General features: G+C 44.9%; 6 protein-coding genes across 6 annotated transcripts, besides 45 other annotated features; all 6 read left to right on the top strand.

Annotated features, from left to right (window-relative positions):
- Nucleotides 1-18,120: a sequence feature (heterozygous, Esmeraldo-like haplotype).
- Nucleotides 41-83: a sequence feature (GA-rich).
- Nucleotides 114-164: a sequence feature (AT_rich).
- Nucleotides 634-702: a sequence feature (CT-rich).
- On the top strand, nucleotides 1,026-1,442 carry Tc00.1047053509591.10 (ubiquitin-conjugating enzyme-like, putative; the record flags this gene model as incomplete). The annotated part of the gene is made up of 1 exon (XM_804044.1): nucleotides 1,026-1,442. One exon carries the CDS (start codon nucleotides 1,026-1,028, stop codon nucleotides 1,440-1,442), a length of 417 nt encoding a protein of 138 aa, XP_809137.1.
- Nucleotides 1,468-1,544: a sequence feature (A-rich).
- Nucleotides 1,953-1,992: a sequence feature (A-rich).
- Nucleotides 2,027-2,046: a microsatellite.
- Nucleotides 2,074-2,122: a microsatellite.
- Nucleotides 2,203-2,330: a sequence feature (CT-rich).
- Nucleotides 2,351-2,381: a microsatellite.
- Nucleotides 2,464-2,491: a microsatellite.
- Nucleotides 2,578-2,603: a microsatellite.
- Tc00.1047053509591.20 (phosphoprotein phosphatase, putative) lies at nucleotides 2,670-3,974 on the top strand (the record flags this gene model as incomplete). The annotated part of the gene is made up of 1 exon (XM_804045.1): nucleotides 2,670-3,974. The coding sequence occupies one exon, from the start codon at nucleotides 2,670-2,672 to the stop codon at nucleotides 3,972-3,974; it is 1,305 nt and encodes a 434-aa protein (XP_809138.1).
- Nucleotides 4,236-4,286: a microsatellite.
- Nucleotides 4,481-4,513: a sequence feature (AT_rich).
- Nucleotides 4,722-4,749: a microsatellite.
- Nucleotides 5,184-5,205: a microsatellite.
- Nucleotides 5,390-5,481: a microsatellite.
- Nucleotides 5,599-5,620: a microsatellite.
- Nucleotides 5,675-5,696: a microsatellite.
- Nucleotides 5,713-5,749: a sequence feature (AT_rich).
- Nucleotides 5,850-5,905: a microsatellite.
- Tc00.1047053509591.30 (ras-family member, GTP-binding protein, putative) lies at nucleotides 5,999-7,090 on the top strand (the record flags this gene model as incomplete). Its single annotated transcript, XM_804046.1, has 1 exon — nucleotides 5,999-7,090. One exon carries the CDS (start codon nucleotides 5,999-6,001, stop codon nucleotides 7,088-7,090), a length of 1,092 nt encoding a protein of 363 aa, XP_809139.1.
- Nucleotides 7,232-7,272: a microsatellite.
- On the top strand, nucleotides 7,363-10,449 carry Tc00.1047053509591.40 (hypothetical protein, conserved; the record flags this gene model as incomplete). The annotated part of the gene is made up of 1 exon (XM_804047.1): nucleotides 7,363-10,449. One exon carries the CDS (start codon nucleotides 7,363-7,365, stop codon nucleotides 10,447-10,449), a length of 3,087 nt encoding a protein of 1,028 aa, XP_809140.1.
- Nucleotides 10,673-10,696: a sequence feature (AT_rich).
- Nucleotides 10,838-10,880: a microsatellite.
- Tc00.1047053509591.50 (hypothetical protein, conserved) lies at nucleotides 10,938-11,750 on the top strand (the record flags this gene model as incomplete). Its single annotated transcript, XM_804048.1, has 1 exon — nucleotides 10,938-11,750. One exon carries the CDS (start codon nucleotides 10,938-10,940, stop codon nucleotides 11,748-11,750), a length of 813 nt encoding a protein of 270 aa, XP_809141.1.
- Nucleotides 11,792-11,819: a microsatellite.
- Nucleotides 11,876-11,899: a microsatellite.
- Nucleotides 12,180-12,225: a sequence feature (A-rich).
- Nucleotides 12,369-12,421: a sequence feature (T-rich).
- On the top strand, nucleotides 12,436-15,735 carry Tc00.1047053509591.60 (phospholipid-transporting ATPase 1-like protein, putative; the record flags this gene model as incomplete). Its single annotated transcript, XM_804049.1, has 1 exon — nucleotides 12,436-15,735. The coding sequence occupies one exon, from the start codon at nucleotides 12,436-12,438 to the stop codon at nucleotides 15,733-15,735; it is 3,300 nt and encodes a 1,099-aa protein (XP_809142.1).
- Nucleotides 15,959-15,987: a sequence feature (AT_rich).
- Nucleotides 16,278-16,304: a microsatellite.
- Nucleotides 16,326-16,359: a microsatellite.
- Nucleotides 16,398-16,457: a microsatellite.
- Nucleotides 16,485-16,511: a microsatellite.
- Nucleotides 16,555-16,589: a microsatellite.
- Nucleotides 16,728-16,805: a microsatellite.
- Nucleotides 16,974-16,994: a microsatellite.
- Nucleotides 17,069-17,091: a sequence feature (AT_rich).
- Nucleotides 17,279-17,300: a sequence feature (AT_rich).
- Nucleotides 17,323-17,366: a microsatellite.
- Nucleotides 17,410-17,469: a microsatellite.
- Nucleotides 17,498-17,535: a sequence feature (T-rich).
- Nucleotides 17,589-17,632: a microsatellite.
- Nucleotides 17,722-17,745: a microsatellite.
- Nucleotides 17,759-17,789: a microsatellite.
- Nucleotides 18,094-18,120: a microsatellite.

Consider the following 18,120-nt stretch of genomic DNA (forward strand, 5'->3'; position numbering starts at 1 on the left):
GGAAGGAGGAAAACAACAACAACTAGAAAATTTGGGGGTGGGAAAAGGAGGAGGGAAAGAGAGAAAGAAGGAGAGAAAAGGAGGTAAACAACTGCAGCAAGAGGATGATGATGTTTTTTTTTTTTTTATTGAGTATATTTTTATGTGTTTATTTAATATATAAACATCGGCGTTTGTTGTTGTTGTTTTTATTATTCGATTGTGTGGGTGGGTGTGATGCTACTCGCCCCGCGCTGCGTGACTACACGTGGTTTATGAAAAGATGGAGAACTTGTGGCACAATTCTGCGGTTTGCCGATATGACAGATGGCTACAGAATTATCACGTTTGATTGTTTGTTTGTTTACGGTTATGGGTGCCACATTTTTCTGTCACTTCCTCTTTTCCTGCGGGGAGAGAGAGAGAGAGAAAAAAAAAAGGGGGGGTAAAAAAAAAAGAAAAAGTACACATTGGTGTACATTACAATTGGGTAGATATACATACATATATACATAAATGTGGTTTCACCCGTCTTGTCTGTGCGGTGTGTTTATTGTGCCCAACACATATTTGATTTCGCCCTGGATGCATTCTTTCACTGAATGAATGACTTTTCTCTATCACATCACTTACTGTTGCGTGTCTTCAACTCTCCTCTCCTTCTCTTTTTTTTCCTTTTTTCCTTTTTTTCTTTTTTTTGTCTTTTCATTGTTGTCTTTCTTTGCTGCTATTAGTGTTACGCATTGATGAGTCAAAACTGCCCTTGTGAGCCTTATTAACAAATCGGTGCGTGCATTCAAACCTGTTTCTGCACACTTACCCACAAACACAGGCACACATACAGATATATATATATATATGCTGTTTGTTTGTTTTTCTTTTCTAACATTTTTGTTTTTTTCTTCATGCCGGTGCGTGTTGCACTCTGAGGTCCTTTTTTCTCTCTCTCTTCCTCTTTCTCTCTATTTGGAAGGAAGAGCAAAATCAGGGAAACACGGACAAGGCAAGTAAAGTAACATTTAAAGACATACAAACAATACGCAACGATGGTGGAGGTGCCGCGCAATTTTCGTCTGCTGGAGGAACTTGAGGCGGGTGAAAAAGGGACAGGGTCGAACCAGAACGTGTCGGTCGGCATTAGCGGCACGGACGACATTTATCTCCATCACTGGAACGGGACCATCGTTGGACCGGCCGGCACAACGTTTGAGAATCGCATTCTTTCCCTAGAGATCTTCTGCGATGAAGACTACCCGAACAGGCCGCCGCACATCAAATTTGTCAGCCGCGTGAATCTGCCGTGCGTGAATGCGGACGGCACGGTCGACAAGACGAAGTTCCACATTTTTAAGAACTGGGAGCGCCGCTACACGATGGAGAACTGTCTTGCCGAGTTGCGGCGCGAGATGGCGCAGCCGGCAAACAAGAAACTCCCGCAGCCGGAGGAGGGCTCAAAGTACTAAAACGGGAGAAGCGGGCCAGACGAACAAACAAAATAAAAATAAAAAAGACGGAAAAAAAAAAAGAACAACAACAACAACAGTGAAAGAAAGAAAAAAAAAAAACAGGAGCAAAACGATGAACAGAAAAGATGTGTGATTGGCGCAGCGGAGGGAGGGTGGGAGGGACAATGAGAAGAAGAAGCGGCAGAATCGGGAGCGAACGCAACAGACGCCCGGAACACAAACGTTCCGAGAAAACAATCCGTGAGCGCGAAGCGTGTGCGGTGCGCGGCCAAAACAAAAAAAAAAACGAAATAAAAAGAAAAAGAGGTGCGAAAAAGGGGGAGAGAGGGGGTGGGAATGTGAGGAGCGAATCAGGGGGCGCACACATGCACGATCGCGGTGTAGGAGGGGGGAGGGGAAGGGGGCGCACCGCGAGACCAAAGCGAAGGAAATTGAGAGGAAACACACACACACTGAGAGGTGGCGGCCAGTCGTCAGTTAAAAGGCAACATACAGAGACACACGTTGAAAGAAAAAAGAAAAAAAAAAATGAGTGGAAAAGAAAAAATTGGTAAGTGAAGCACCCAAAATGAATAAAATTGTTTTTTTTTTTTTTTTTTTTCTCACCACCGCTACAATCTTTTACCCCTTTTTATTTCCTTTTTTTTTTTTTTTTATTTATTATTATTTTTTTTTTTACACCGACTTTGTTGTTGCTGTGTTTCCCTGTTACTGGTGCCTTTCCTCTGACACGTGTGCACTTTTTGCGGCCTATCACTTCTGTCTTTTTTTATTTTTTCTTTTTTTTTTCTGCAGTTTTTGTGTTTGTGTTTTGTTTTGTTTTCTTCTCCGTTGCTTCACCGCTTGGGGTTTCCTCCTTTTTTCCTTTCTTTCTCTCTCTCTCTCCGATAGGTTGCCTCATACCCTTTTTTTTTTTTTTTTTTTTTTTTTTCTTTTGTCTCTCTCTCTCTCTCTGCTTGTTGATTGTGCGTGTCAGCTGGATTTAGAAGGGCAGGAGGAGGACACGCCACCAGGAGCGAAACAAAAACAAAAACAAAAAAAAAACAGATTTGAAACATAAGAAGAGTATAACTTTGAAACATAGAAAATAAAAAAGGAAAAGGAGAAAAAAGAAAAGTATTAATTATTATTATTTTTTTTTCTTTTTTTTTTTTTTTTGTGTGTGTGTGTCTCTGCTTCTGTCTCTAGGGGGGAGGGGGGAGGGTTAGAAGGATTGCGTGTGAAATGGAAGGAGTGCCGGAATGCCAGAGCGCTGTCGCTTTCGCCTTTGACGAAAACGGGGAGGAAAGGCACACCGACGACCCGGACAAGGCGACACAGGGGAATGGAGAGAAGGAGTTGGGCCGTTTGATGTGCGATGGGAGTCCCCTCGGAACCTCCTCTGCTGGAACACTTTCGCCGCGTTCTTTGTTTTTTTCTGCACCTCCGCGAAAAGGCATTTTTTTGGAACTTATTGATAGTATTCTGCGCTCCGGCACGTCATCACCCGTGTCACAAGCCGTGAATAAACCCATGGAAGATGGAAGGCCTCTTTCGGCCGATGTCGAGGCGCGACGGTTCTTCACCACAGAGGTGGTGGACCAGCTTTGCGATGAAGTTAGAGCCGTCTTGGAGGTGGAAAAGACATTGTTAAATCTCCAATTAAAGGAAAAGGAGACACTTGTGGTCGCGGGCGATATTCATGGTGATCTCAATGCGCTTCTCTCCCATATTTTACCGGAGCAGTCCGATAAGCAACTAAATGTAGATGGATTGGACCGTAAATTTCTTTTTCTAGGGGATTATGTGGATCGGGGGCCGTGCGGGGTGGAGGTGGTCTTGCTGCTATTTGCACTGAAGGTGGAGTACCCGCAACTTATTCATATCCTGCGAGGGAATCACGAAGAGCCACAAACATCTCGTATATATGGTTTTTATAGTGAAGTGAATTTGAAATTTGGTTGTGATGCTCCCTGGGTACGTTTCAATGAAGTGTTCTGTTATTTGCCTCTTGCTGCAGTGGTCACGACACCGAGAATGCGATTTTTTGCCACGCACGGAGGTCTTTCTCCACCTCTTTCAGAGGCATTTGACATTGTAAACACAATTGAACGAATAGACTACGGCAGTGTACTCGACAACGTCCTTAGCGAGGTTGTGGATGGTCTTTTGTGGTCCGATCCCACAGAAGTGATACCGTATTTTGAAAGAAATGTGCGCGGATGTGGCTACATGTTCGGTATAAGGGCTACTCAGGAATTTTGCCAAGTGAACCAATTTGACTTCATCTGCAGAGCTCACCAGGTTGTTTCGCAGGGATATAACTGGAGCCACGAGAAAAAGGTGCTCACACTCTTCTCAGTGCCAAACTACTGCGGGTTTAACAACAATTTGGGGGCCATTATGATAATGCACGTATCTGGAGCCGGAAAAGAAGAAGAAGAGGAGCTGCGATTTAGGCAATTTAAATCAGCTGTGGAATCTAGTGCGTGCTCACCACAGACACCAAAGCCATGCGGGGAGTTTGTGTTTGCAGCGTTTATGGAATAAGAATGCGGGATCTCACTTTCTTTACTTTTATTGTTGCATTGGAGTGAGTAGAATAGGGGAGGGGAGAGGGAAAGGCGTGTGTGTATTTTTGTGTGTTTGCGTGTTTCCGCCCTTCTGTTTTTTCTAAATGTGTAAAGCGCGTGAATATCTGCGTGTACGCTTGGGTGAAGGGGTATGGAGGCGCCAGACATTTAAGCTGCCCGTTTGTTTGTTTGTTTCTTTTTGTTTTGTTTTTTCTATCCTGTTAATGTTTTTGGACGCTTTTTTCATTCTTTTTTTTTTTTTTTTTTTTTTTTTTTTTCTTCTTCTTTTGGTTGCTTTGTTTCTGAGGTGGTGGGGCGGGGGGCGTATAAGGTGTACAGCAAGCAATGGACTGTGAAAAGAAGAAGAGAAATGTGTGTGTTTTTGTGTTTGTGCCTGGCGAGGTGTCTGTTTGCCGTGAAAAAAGAGAGAGGGGGGGGCTGCGAGGGCCCATGCAGTTTGCTCCTGCCACCAAATTTTAGTTCATTATTTTTATTACTTTTTTTTTTTTTTTTTTTGTGCGCGTGCGGGGTTTTAAGTTTCCATTTTTTTCTTTTTGTATTTTATTATTTGGGGGGGGGGTGGTGCCGTTTTGTTTTTGGCCCTTCCGCTCACCCGCCCCCTTTTCCGTCTCTCGTCTCCCAACAAAAAAAAAAAAAAGGATCCGCCGTACTTTTTACCCCACACGCACACAAACACACACAAGAAAAGTTCCTTCATTTCCCCTTTTTTTTTTTTTTTTTTTTTTTTTTTTGCGTGTATGTGCACTGCGTACTGCGATTACATGTCTCATCTGCCCTCCCCGTATGTGCCTGGAGGCAACTGTAAGTGACTGCGTCTCTCGTGATATTCCGATATGAAACAAATACATATTTCTTGTGCCGCTCTACGCTTTGGGCCGTTTGCTTCCGCCAGGGCGTATGGGGAACATGTCACAAGGAATGATGCATCCCAGGACGATACTTCCATGTTAATTTTGTTTGTTGGGGGGGCTTATAGCAACTCCCTTTACATATATTCTTTTGTTTCTTTCTCTCTCTGTGTGTGTGTGTGTGTGCAGTTATGATTTATATCCAAATAAAGGGCATACATGGACGGTGGCACTGTTGTCATTGTGGTACATGTGAGGGAAACGGGTTCCTCGGGCTTTCTGCAGTTGGTGTTGCAGCAAATAAATAAATTTAGATATATTTATTTATTTATTTATTTAATGGTGCCCTTGTTTGTGGTGAACAGAATAGTGAAAACAACAAGGAAATGAAGCTTCAGTAGGGGGAGGGAGGGGGGGTGAGATCAGTTAATGTGTGGGGAAGCATCCATCACACATGGGTGGCTTTGGCACAACATTTGTGTCACTCCTGGAAGTGTCGGTGACATGAAATCGCCATCAACTCTTTTTTTTTCTTTTTTTTTGTTTTTGTTTTGTTTTTGTTTTTTTTGTTTTTTGTTTTGTTTTTTGTTTTTTGTTTTTGTTTTTCTTTGTTTTGTTGTTTCGTGACGAATAAAAAAAAGAAGGGGCTGTTGGGAGTAGAAGAGTAAAAGGATTTGTTGTACATATTTATATTTATATTGCCATATACATTATTCATATATAAATATATTATGTGTGTGTGTGTGTGTGTGTGAATAGGAGAGACATTGCGTGTGTGGGGGGTGGTGATGGTGTGTGGTGGCGACCGTTTTTTTTTTTTTTTTTTTTTTGATGTTGTTTTTGTTGTTTAAATACAAATAAATAAATTATTATTATTATTTTACGAAAGAAGGATAAAGAAAGGGAGGGAATTGGTGAAGATGGTGGGCGGCGAATGTAATGTAAACTGCCGTGTTGGCAATGACTCACAATTAACATACCTGTTTTTTTTTTTTTTTTTCTTTTCTCTTCTTTCTTTCTTTCTTTTTTTTTTTTTTTTGCACCCCTCCTCCCACATTATTCTCTTTTCCGGTTGATGTTTCACTCATGAACTGGGCAAGTGGATCGCTAGGGGGTGGAGGAGGAGGGGGTCATGCAGGACCAAATCCAGAAGCTTCTACTGATGGGGCCTGGTGGGGCCGGGAAAACGTGCATGCGAAGCATCATCTTTGACAATTATTTACCACGTGACGTCTTACGGCTGGGTATCTCCATCTCGCTGGACCAGAGCCAAGTGCGCATGTTTAACAACCTATACCTCAACCTGTGGGACTGCGGTGGGCAGCACCGCTACGTGGCGGAGTACCTCAACCGCCAGAAGGAGTACATATTCCGCAGTGTCAGTGTGATGCTTTTTGTGTTTGACATCAACAGCATGAGCCGCGAGAGCAATGACACGTATGGGGGGATGTCAACGGATTGGAGCCGGCCGGAGATGTTGGAATACTTTCAGTCTGCCATGCATTACATTCGACAATACAGCCCGCATGCGAAGATATTTGTGCTGTTGCATAAGATGGATCTCATCGCTAAGGAACTTCGTGAAAGTATTTTTGAGTCGAGGAAGGCGGAGATTCTCTCGCGAATTGAAGGTGACGAGTGTACATGCAACATTCAGTTCTTTGCCACGAGCATCTGGTCGGACTCGCTGTATTTTGCGTACAGCAGTGTTGTGCGCTCCCTCATACCCCACCGGGATGTCCTCATGGAAGAGATGAAGAAACTGCTCATTGGCTGCAACGCGATGGAGGTGGCTCTGTATGAGCGTAGCACATTTCTGTGCCTGACACACGTTAGCCGAACAGATGCCGATGAAATATTTGCAGGTGATGCAGGCAGTAGTAAAAAGAACAAAAACAAAGACACATACGTCGATACCGATGGCAATGCGTTTTGCTCACCGGGGTGCGAGTTTCGAACGACGGAAGTTAGTGAGACGGTGAAACATTTTAAGTTGAGTTGCATGAACAATTCGACGAGCCTTGATGGGTTTCAGATCACTACGGATACCTTCACTGCGCTGCTTCACCCCTTTACAAATTGTACATGTGTGCTACTTGTGTCGACAGACCCTAGCGTCAGTGTAGAGCTTCACAAGTGCAACGTGTGCAGTGCACAGCGGGCGTTTGAGCTTTTTCTTCAATCAGGGGATCCTGTCGCGGAGGAAATGCGGCAAATACTGTGATGCCGCCTCTTTAATCCTCTACGGTTGGTTTGCGCGTGTGTGTGGGTTACTGTTTTTCCTCCATTCATATATAATTCACGCCCTTCTCTCTTTCTCTTCCTCCTTTGTTGGTTCTGCTGTGGGATTCGCTTCCCAATTTGATTTCTTTTTTCTTTTTTTTTTTTTTTTTTTTTTTTTTTTTTCGCGGAGAGTGTCTTTTTGTCTCTCCAACCCCCCTGTAGGGGGAGAAACAGCAACAGCAACAACAATACACAATAAGAAGAGGGGTAAGGATGCAACGGGCCTCAATGGTCACCGGCCACGCTGTCCGTTCACCCTCGTTGGTATCTGTGGGTGGTGATGGCAAGTGGCTGGCGTATGGGTGCGCCCCAGACATGATGGTTGTGTGTGCCCTGCAAGACGAAAGCACGGAGCAGCACTCATTGCGAGAAGAGGACTTTATTGCTGCAATGCGGATCGTGTTTCTCGGGGCTGAAGAAAAGCTATCGGTGATTGTGTTACACCAAACAAAAGAACTGTTGTGTATTGGAACTGCTCATGATGGCCTGTACTTGACCACCGCGTCGAATCCCACTCTTAGTAGCAAAACCACGAGACTCCCAAGGCAAATCACGGGTGAAAATGTTTTTTCAGCTTGTTTTATCGATGGATACGAGAAGCTTTCAGACGTACTTGTGGTTTCTTGCGGCTCTCAAGATCTCTCTAAGGAACGTTTTAAACTATCTCTGTGGGACGCAAACGCACGGACACTGCTGTGGCGGGGATCTGCGGATGCTCTTGATGCTATTGTGGCGTTACCAGGCATCTTTGGATTTGCCTCCTGCACGCAACGGGAGGTGACGCTGTGGACAGTGAAACCACATGGAGAGGGTGGGGTCAATGCGAATGGGCATCCGAGTGCTAGTGGCGGCAGGGAAAACACAAGGACAGAAAAGGGCGAAACGACAGTTTTTACGGTATTGAGCAAAAACTGCAGTATCGTGAACGAGTTGCGGGATGCTGAGTTTGTTGCAATTGTTCCACCCAGAGGAGGTGAGGACTCGCTGACGGTTGTAACCACCGTGGGATTTTTGGTGTCATTTGACTGCCGTAATGGAGCACCCGTCAAGTGGATGGATTGTAAAGTGTGCCCCGCCACTGCCGCGTACCGCATTGCGGACAACATCATTGTCTGTGGGTCGTTGGTCCGCTTTTTCTCCTCTGACAAATGGGAGTTTCACGGCAAGATCAAACAAAGTGGGCCCTCCACCGTTGTGAGCTTGTCGCTTCTGACACGACTGATGGACTCGCTATGCACCGGGGCGGCTGTGTGTGGGAAGGAGCGAGCTGTGTTTTTTTTTAGCGGGGGAGATATGTCGCGGTACCGCGTCATTAGGCCCATTAGTGGGAACTCGAGGCTGTCGTTTCATCGAGTTGATCAGTACACTCCCGTATTGCCGGATGAGGGCCCGCTACGCTGGATCCCCTTAACCGTAGACACGCTCTGTTTGTGGTCTCCACAGCGTTTACGGCTGTATGACACAAGTCATTGGAGAAATTCAAACATGACTATTGAAAGTACATGCGCTGTTCATCACAGCACTCTTGGGGTGCTGTTGGTATACGACTCTTCTGCCTACGAAATTGTTGCGATTATGCCCAACTTGGAACGTGAACTTTGCCGTCTTGGCGTCGATGAGCCTCTTACGAGCCTGGCCATTCATGAAGAGGATCAGTTTGTTAGCCTTTCCTTGGATAATAGTTTATTCTACTTTAAAGGGCAGTGGAAAGCTAAAGATGAATTTATTCTTCAAGGACTGCAAGTGACGCGGTTGACGGGGTTTAAGACGCCGCTGACAAAATTGGTATCTGTGGCCGGTGCAGTTTGTGCCGCGTCAACGCATCTGGTTGCCAACCTAAAGACAGGGAAAAATGTCAGCATGGCTGAAGATATCATCTCTTTTGAAGTCACCGGAAGCATGCTGTTGGTGATCCATCGTCACTCCTGCGTGGTGTTAGACCCCGGTACGATGCAGCGTGTCGGAGAACCTCTGCGAGTGACGGCGCTAAAGGAGGTGGTTGCCTCTCCCAATGGTGATCTTGTCGCTTTACGCAGCGAGGGGACACTGTCCGTTGTTTCTCTTAAGGACAGACAGTCGGTGGCCCAACTCCCCCTTCAACGGGACGCAAGTGCTTTTCACTCCGCCAATATCATTTCCGTTGGCTTCACTGCGGACGGGGGTTCGTTGGTGACGTGTGAGTCGAGAGGTCTGGTTTCCGTATACCGGCTTAGTAAACTGGAGTCCGCGTTGAAAGCTGACGTCAAGCGGGTGCCGCGACAGCAGAGTGAGCACGGTGGCGTGAGGCGCTCGCTTTCATGTGATGTTCCAACGAATACCGAGCTGCAGTCCCGTTTTCAGGAACTCCACGGTTACTACGAAACAACCCGACGCACACAAAAGGAACGTGAGAAAGGCCAAAAGAAGACGAACACTGCGATGTTGTCATCTTTAAGACAAAATTCTACAACGACAACGAGTTCCAGTGGGGTGCTAATTCTGGCGCGGGGGAACAGCATTCTTCAGATACCGTCGGGGTCGGCAGATCAAAAAATTCCCTCTTTACGAGGGTGGGAAAACGACGGTGCACCAACGGAGCTGCCATATGTCGTTAGCGCCGTAGAAGCACCCGATGTGGCCGTAACCACCTCTATGGTGGAGCTGTCGGCTCTTACTTCTATGGATACCACGCTGAATTTCAACATGCGCACCGTTGCTGAGAGCGAGGCGACGCTGACTCCGTCAATTACCGCCAACCTCCTCGAAAACGAGCGGGAAAAGGTGAAATTTGCGGATGCCCCCACATACGGAGTGCGAAGTCCTGCACGAAAAGGGCAGCCATCGATAAGCCCGACAAAAACACCGGAGGATGATGTTGTGAATATCGACTCCAATGAGAACGAAGAACTGCGGCAGCATTTACACCAGGACCCTGTGGCGTTGAATGGTGCCCCAGCAAAGTTCCCTTCTGCGGCTTCCAGCTCGTCGAGTTGTGTGAGGGTTCGCTCGTGCGAGATTCGCGATGCGCTTATTGATCTTGCCGAGGCTTACGAGCAACAAGACCAAGAAGGTGTCGTGAATGGTGCGGAGAACATTGATGCTGAGACGGTGGAGGAGATGTTTAACACTTTAAGCCGTCTGTATGCCCGAGTTCAATCCCGTCAGCCGCGGCGGCCTGACAGCGCCGGCAGCATCGCCAGCAGTGACATTTCCTCCGCGTCCTTCAACGTTATTTTGTCTGATTTGGAGCGTTTGCGGCAGCAGAACAGTCGTATCGAAGCGCAAAATGAAGAAATCCTCTCGAGGCTCCGAAAAAAGTGACGTTGACAGGCAACACCCAAATCAACCAAAAGAAAAAAAAAATGCAACAAATTGTGGGAGAAGGCGTGGATAAGGCTGATTGGAGGAAGGGGAAAAAAGTAAATGGCGGTTAATCAAAAAACAGGGCAGTTCGCTTTTTTAGGTAACCGCGACGATTGCGTGCGACATTGATAACGTCGACAAGCGAAAGTGCAGAGAATTCCTTTTTGTTTTTTTGTCCCTGTTATTTATTTATTTATTTTTTTTTCCCCCCTGTTTCATACCTGTTGTGTTGCGGTGGTGGCTTGCGATTATTATTACTATTTTTTTTTTGTGTGTGTGTGCGTGGGAATGGGTTAGGTGCCTCGTTTGTTTTCTTCTGCTCTTTTCGTATTTGAATTTCAGTGCCTTTTTATTATTTACTTTTTTTTTTTTTTTTTTTTTTTTGTTTTACAATTGAAAAGGCGAGGGATTTTAATCTTCTTTTTTTCCCCTCCTTTTGTTTGAGCATGACAGTGAGGCTGTTTGTTTCCAGGCTTTCCAAGAGTGTCCCTGCGAAGGAGGTTGAGGAGTTTCTCGCAAAACTTTTCCCTGAGGCCGTTCATATTCAGTTGCTGCAGGGATCACACAGCGGGACACACAAGGGACACGCCTACGTGCACTTCAGTGACGAGGCGACGGCCGCGGATGTACTTCGACGGCTGGGGGAGGGCCCAACACCGACATTTCATGAGCTGTCGATCCACGTGAAGCGTGCCAGTCGTCTTGACACGGGGGAAAATAACCTGTTTATCCCCCAGCCGTTACCGCCACAGCTCGCACACTACGCATACTCCGTGTGTGCAACTGTCTCTTCCTCTGTGGTCGACACCCTTGATGGTGTCGTCGCCCGCTGCGAGCTCTCTGATGGTGTCACTGCCGTGGCTTTTGCATCTGAAGCAAAAATGACTGCTGCGCTGGAGACTTGTCGGGAAAATGCGGCCAAGTGTTTGCCCCCTCTTTTACCGGAACTCTTATCCTCACGCATCATGAGGAAGCGCAGACGGAGCGATGAGGATGGTGGGGAAAATCATTGCAGGGATGATTTGAATGAGTCTCGTAACTCTGGTGTTGATAGTGTAAACGACGGTCCACGCACTCTAGAGGGCGGTGCGGATGTAGTGGCGGCTTATGAGCGGCGTGGGTTTGTGCCTCTCGCACCAGCGGTGGCGCTGACGCTCCTGCAGGATTTCATGGAAGGGCGTGGTCGTGTTGCTCTGAAGGATCAAAAGGGTCACATGGCGGTGATGACGCTGCCGGCGCATGCGATGGCTTTGGAGTGAATTTCTCCGACTGTGAGCGCCTTCCACGCTTCATATCCACATTTTTGTTTTTGTTTTTGTTTTTGTTTTGTGTGTGTATGTGTGTGCTTAAGACGACTGCTGTCGTGCACTTTAGCACCTGCCTTTTTTCTTTTCTTTTCTTTTTTTTTACTGTTTCTCTTAACTCTTTCATCTGTTTTCTTTTTTCTTTTCCTCCCCTCCCCTTTCCTTCTGCACCTCCAAGGGCCTCCCGTGGCATATTCCTTATTCGTAGGCAGGCAGAGAAGGAAGCAGTGGAACCAAGAGAGCAACGACAAAAAAGGGAAGACGAAAAACAAACAAAAAACAAAAAAAAACGGTAAACACACTTCTCGTGCTTTGCCATTGGAATTGTTTCTTCAGAACTGGAAGTACCGATTGAGAACGACTGGAAGCGGAAAGCACAGAAGCAAAAAAAAAAAAAGAAGAAAAGAGAACAACAACAACAAAAAAAGAATTTAGGGTGAAGGAAACGGGAGGAGTTTGTGTGTGTTTGGTTACAAAAATTTTTGGAAAAAAAAAACACACACACACGCACAGCAAATACCGCCTGTACGAACAAACACAGAAGTAAATATACTTGAGGACGGCCGACATCCCTTTGTTTTTTTTTTTTTTTTTTTTTTTACTTGTTTGTTTCTTGTTTTGTTTTTAGTGATAGAAGATCATGGTCTATGGGAAAGTGAGGGGTTGTGCATGGTGCTGTGGCTGCAAGCGTGACGAGGACGAATTGGATGACGATGAGCATGTGGAGGTTGTTGTGCACATGAACGATCGAAAAGCCAACGCGCCCTACAATTACCCGGACAATTTTATTAGGACGACGCAATACACACTTTTGACATTTCTTCCACTGGGATTACTTATGCAATTCAGAAAAGTCAGCAACTTTTATTTTCTTATTTGTATGATTCTTGCCCTCATCCCCGGTGTATCCCCAATAAGCCCTGCAACAGCCATCGCCCCGCTTGTATTTGTGATTGGGGTGGCGATGGTCAAGGAGGCGGTGGAGGAGTTTAAGCGTCATCGTGCGGACAGAAAGGCCAATTCCATTTTGGTGGATATTCTTGTGAATGGAAAGTTGGAAAAAGTTGCGAGTCGAGATCTGCGAGCGGGAGATATAGTGCGTGTGCATAATGGAGAGGAGGTGCGGGCCGATATATTTTACTTGTCCTCTCACACGGAGGAGGGACAAGTATTTATTGACACATGCAATTTAGACGGTGAGACGAGTCTTAAAGGTCGCAAGTCGATTGAAGTGACACGATCACTTTGTTCGCCAGAAGGTCTGAATGCAGCACAAATCACAATGTACACGGTACCCCCTGAACCTGGACTATTGGCATGGACCGGTCGGATTGAAATTGACGGGAAGGATTACGCCGTAGATATCAATCAGTTTTTGTACCGCGGCTGCATTCTTCGCAAGACGGATTGGCTGTGGGGATTTGTTATTTACGCCGGTGTCGACACCAAGATGTTCCGTAACCTGAGGAAACGGCCTCCCAAATCATCCGATTTGGACTTGAAGCTAAACATTTTGATCATTATTGTATTTGTGTTACAAAACGTGTTTCTTTTCCTGCTTTGCTCACTTTCGGTGTGGTGGAACGGCCGACACAAAAACCACTGGTACATTCGGTGGTACTTGGAGGGTCATGGAAAGGCCGCCCAATGGTTTTTGAGCTACCTTACTTACTTTGTGTTGCTCAGCTACCTTATTCCCATCTCACTGTTCGTCACTATCGAACTATGCAAGGTTATTCAGGCGTATTGGATAAGACGGGACAATAAAATGATGGAGATGGTCAATGGAAGATGGCGCCGTTGCAAACCAAACACGTCAAACTTGAATGAACAGCTTGCGATGGTACGTTATATTTTTACCGACAAGACCGGCACATTGACAGAGAATGCTATGAAATTTAAAATGGGTGATATCAAGGGTCACTTAATTTATAATGAAAACCATAGTTTTTCATTGGAATTACTTCAGCGAAAGGGGGTCGTTCGTACTGCCGCGGAGGAGTATTTTCTTGCATTGGCTATTTGTCATACAATTCAACCGTTTCCCGATGCCGACGCCCCCCTTGGTGTGGTGTATGAGGGAGGTTCTCCCGACGAAGTCGCACTGGTGACGACAGCAGCAGAGCACGGTTTTCGACTACTGGAACGCAATTCACGTTGCTTGACGGTGGAGGTGGAAGGGGAGAGGAGAGTGTATGACATTCTTGCCACCTTGGAGTTTACGCCTGAGAGAAAAATGATGAGTATCATTGTACAAGAACGCAATACAGATCGAATCATACTTTTTACGAAGGGTGCTGATAGTTCAGTAGGATCCCGGACCGCGGATGAAGAAGATGTTCAGGAGTATATGCAAATTCTGTCACAGAGTCTTTTGGATATGGCAGAACAAGGCTTACGCACGCTTCTTATCGCCACCCGTGATCTCACGTCCGAGATGTTTAGTGAGTGGAACACACGCTTTTTAGCCGCTGGGAAAGTGCTTGTACGACGCAATGAAGCCGTGGACAGGCTGTGTGGAGAGATTGAACAGGAGCTTCGACTGCTTGGAGCCACCGCCATTGAAGACAAGTTGCAGGAGGAGGTGCCTGAAACGGTTTCGTTTTTTCGTGAGGCGGGTGTAATGATGTGGATGCTCACCGGCGATAAGCGGGAGACAGCCGTGACGATTGCCGCGACCTCATCTCTGCTTGACCCACGGAGGGACTATGTTGTGCATGTTGATCTGGGCTCACTTGATCCAAAAGATCCTGAGGCGATCGAAAAAATTGGCGCCGATTTACATCAGGTGGAATTGCACTTGGAACGTGGACGAAGAGAGGGTGTCCGGTGTACTCTCGTTATTGATGGTACGTCTCTTGGTGTGGTTATGGAGCACTACTTTGAATTGTTTGTCAGGCTGTCCAAGTGCGTTAGTTCGGCCGTCTGTTGTCGACTCACGCCATTGCAAAAGGCAGAAATTGTGCGCATGTTTCAAAAATTGACTGGCTTTACCGCCCTTGCCATTGGTGATGGTGCAAATGATGTCTCCATGATTCAAGAAGCCCGCCTTGGTATCGGTATTATTGGCCTTGAAGGGGCCCAAGCAGCCCTCGCTGCTGACTACGCCATTCCACGCTTCAGAGATCTTCTTCGACTTTGTGCCGTTCATGGGCGCTATTCGCTTGTCCGTAATGCGAGCTGTATTGTAGTGAGTTTCTACAAAAACTTTACGTTGTCCTTTATGCAGTTTATTTTTGCCTTTTACTGTGGATTTTCAGGGCTCACACTTTTTGACGGATGGTTCTTAACGTTTTACAACGTCATGATGACGAGTATTCCACCATTCTTTATGGGCATATTTGAAAAGGATCTCCCCTCTGAAGTATTGACTCATCGCCCCGACCTCTTCACGCCCCTTTCTCACGGGCTGTATTTTAGCTGCGTTGTGTTTCTGCGATGGTTCCTCGAGGCCGCGTTTCATGCATGCGTCATATTTTATGTGATTTACCCGACGATGGTAAATGGTGACTACAATCGTCAACACGATATTTACGGTATTATGGTGGGTTCCATGAGTCTCTTCGTGCTGGTGTCGGTCGTACTGGGCCGTTTTGCCCTACAAATACGGTATTGGCAATTGCTGCAGGTTTTAGGGATTATTCTTTCAGTTATTGTTGTGTTTGCCTTTTTTACCATTTATTCCGCTTTTCCTCGTATCGGCGACCTGTCGACATACTGGCAGAGTTACGTTCTTATGTCAGGGGCGAAATTCTGGTTGTACCAGCTGCTGCTGTTTGGAAGCCTGATTTTTATCGTTGACCTGACGGTGTTGTGCTTCCAGAAAAATCTCTGGCCTACCCCACGTGACCTCGCAGAACGGGAGCATTTGTTGCTGCTTGAAAGTAAGCGAAGAAAAAGAGAGCCGGCGGACCAGATCTCAAATCTCGGCGTAGTGTGAAATAAACTTGCCGCCACCCTCGCCCCTCTCTCTCCTCCGCCGAAGGCAGAAGGAAAGTGGGAAGTGTCAGGGGTGGGGAGGAGAAGGAGGAGACAAGAAAAGGAGATTCTACTGAGGCCTACTGTGTTTGTGTGTGTACACGCCATTCCTCACGGCACGTGCATACGCACGCAAATGTGTGTACGGCATCATCATGATTTTGAGTGGTGGCACAAACACGAAGAAAAAAATAATAATAATAATCATAAATAAGTGTGGAGTTGCGGGGACACAAGAGTCACTCAAAAGAGGAGGAGGAGGAGAAGCTAAATGATTGGAAAAACGCAAGCATATTTACAAAGGAAAAAAAAAAAAGAACGGAAGAGAAGACGAATTAAATGATGTCAAGAGGATAGGAGGACTTCTCACAATTTGGACGGAGTGGATAAAGAAAGAGAGTGATGCGGAGGTTTTAACACGAGAAGGATTTGTTGCCAGGAAAAGAAAAAAAAAAACGGGAGGAGGGGTTGACGTTGTTTTTTTCTTTTTGTTTGTTTGTTTGCCTCTCCTCTCTCTCTCTCTTTCTCTCTGTGTGTGTGTGCGGAAATGAAATATATATATATATATATATATATATATATATATTTGGTAATAATGAGGCATGTTGGGCGTATACGAATGAAATATATATATATAAGTATATGCACACATATATATATATATTTATTTATTTATTTATTTATCTTGGGAAGAAGAGGAGGAGGAGGAATTTTCTTTTTTCTTTCTTTCTTTCTTTCGTTAGGGGTATATTTATTTTTGTGTGACTTGTGTATTTTTTAATTTTTGTTTCTTTCTTCTTTTTGTTTTTGTTTTTGGTTCTTCCAGTGCATATATATATATACCTCCTTGTTGGTGTTCACTTCTCTTCTTTTCTTTTCCGCCCTTACAATTGGGGAGTCCCGGCTGCATTGAACCCCTGCGTGCTTCTCTGATTCCCGGCTGCTATTCCTCCCTTTTGTTCTTTTGTTTGTTTGGTTGTTTTTTTTTTGCACTTATTTTTCTTGTTTTTGCTTTTGTTTTTGTTTTTGTTTGTGGCGGTGGCGCGGTGTGCGTTTATGTCCCCCTCCCCATTTCGTGCGATGGTAATGGACTGCGTGAATGCACACAAATGAGAGGGAGTAATGTTTTTTGTTGTTGTTGACAAGTTGATGTGGGCAAGCAGTTGGAGTAGAAAAGAAAAAAAAAAAAAAAAGGAATTATATTTATTTATTTATTTATTTTTATTATTTTTGTGAGTAAAGACGAGGGGGAAGAAAAAGAAAAAAAAAAAGCGGGGGAAGGGGGAAATGGTGGGAATATAAAATATTTATTTTATATCAATACATGCATAGCGAGGCGAAGGGGGAAGTATCGATGGGATGTCTTTTGGTCGAATAACTCGAGCTGCGTTGATGTCGAAGTTTTGTTTTGAGTGGCAGGTCCCAAGGGGGGTGTTGCATGCATAAATAAATACCGGGGGGGGGGGGGGAGAGAGAGAGGGAGAGACATCTCCCTTTTTCTGTGGATATTATTTTTTTATTTATTTTGTTGGTTGGTTTGTAGTTGTTGTTTTTTTTTTTTTTTTTTTTTTCTTTGTCTTTTTTCTTTGTTTTCCTTATTGTGTCACGTGTGCATAAGGAATTAAGGATACCGGGTTATATACATATATATATATACGCATGCATGCATGTATGTACGTATATGTATATATATATACGGGTGATATTTATATAGTTGCATATGATTTATTATTTATTTTTTTTTTTTCTTCTTTCTTCTTTTGTGTGTGTGTATGTGTGTTGGCAATTGGTATTACATACATATTTGTGTTTCTGTAAAGAAACAAAAGAAAAAATAAATAAATAAATAAATAAATGAAGAATCATCGGAAGTCAATGGCCTTTTATCATTGTTATTGTTGGCATCATTATGAGATTTAAATAGTCTTTTTAAAATGGTAATGACGCCATATATATATATATATATATGTATCTGTGTGTGTGTGTTTCCTTTTTTTCTTTTTTTTTTTTTTTTTTGGTTGGGGAAAAGACATTAAAAAAAAAAAAAAGGAGGGATTTTGTTGACTGACGTTTGGGCTGTTGCGCGGGATTTTCCCCCCTTTTTTCTTTTTTTGCTCCCGTCCATCTTTTCGTGTAGGCGTTCGTGCACGCAAAGATGTGAAGATGTGCGGGCAAATATTTCGTTTGGGGGCAAAACAGCCGGACGACGCACCGCCTTTTCCCCCTCACACACACAAAAAAAAAAAGAAGTTATTTTAGGGGGGAGATTCTCCAGTTATTTCCCACCCCTGTTGCCAACGTCTAATTCTCCACTTAAACCTTTTTTTTTTTTTTTTTTTTTTTTTTT

The sequence above is a fragment of the Trypanosoma cruzi genome, genomic scaffold, assembly GCF_000209065.1.
Source record: "Trypanosoma cruzi strain CL Brener 1047053516281 genomic scaffold, whole genome shotgun sequence".
NCBI lineage: Eukaryota > Euglenozoa > Kinetoplastea > Trypanosomatida > Trypanosomatidae > Trypanosoma > Trypanosoma cruzi.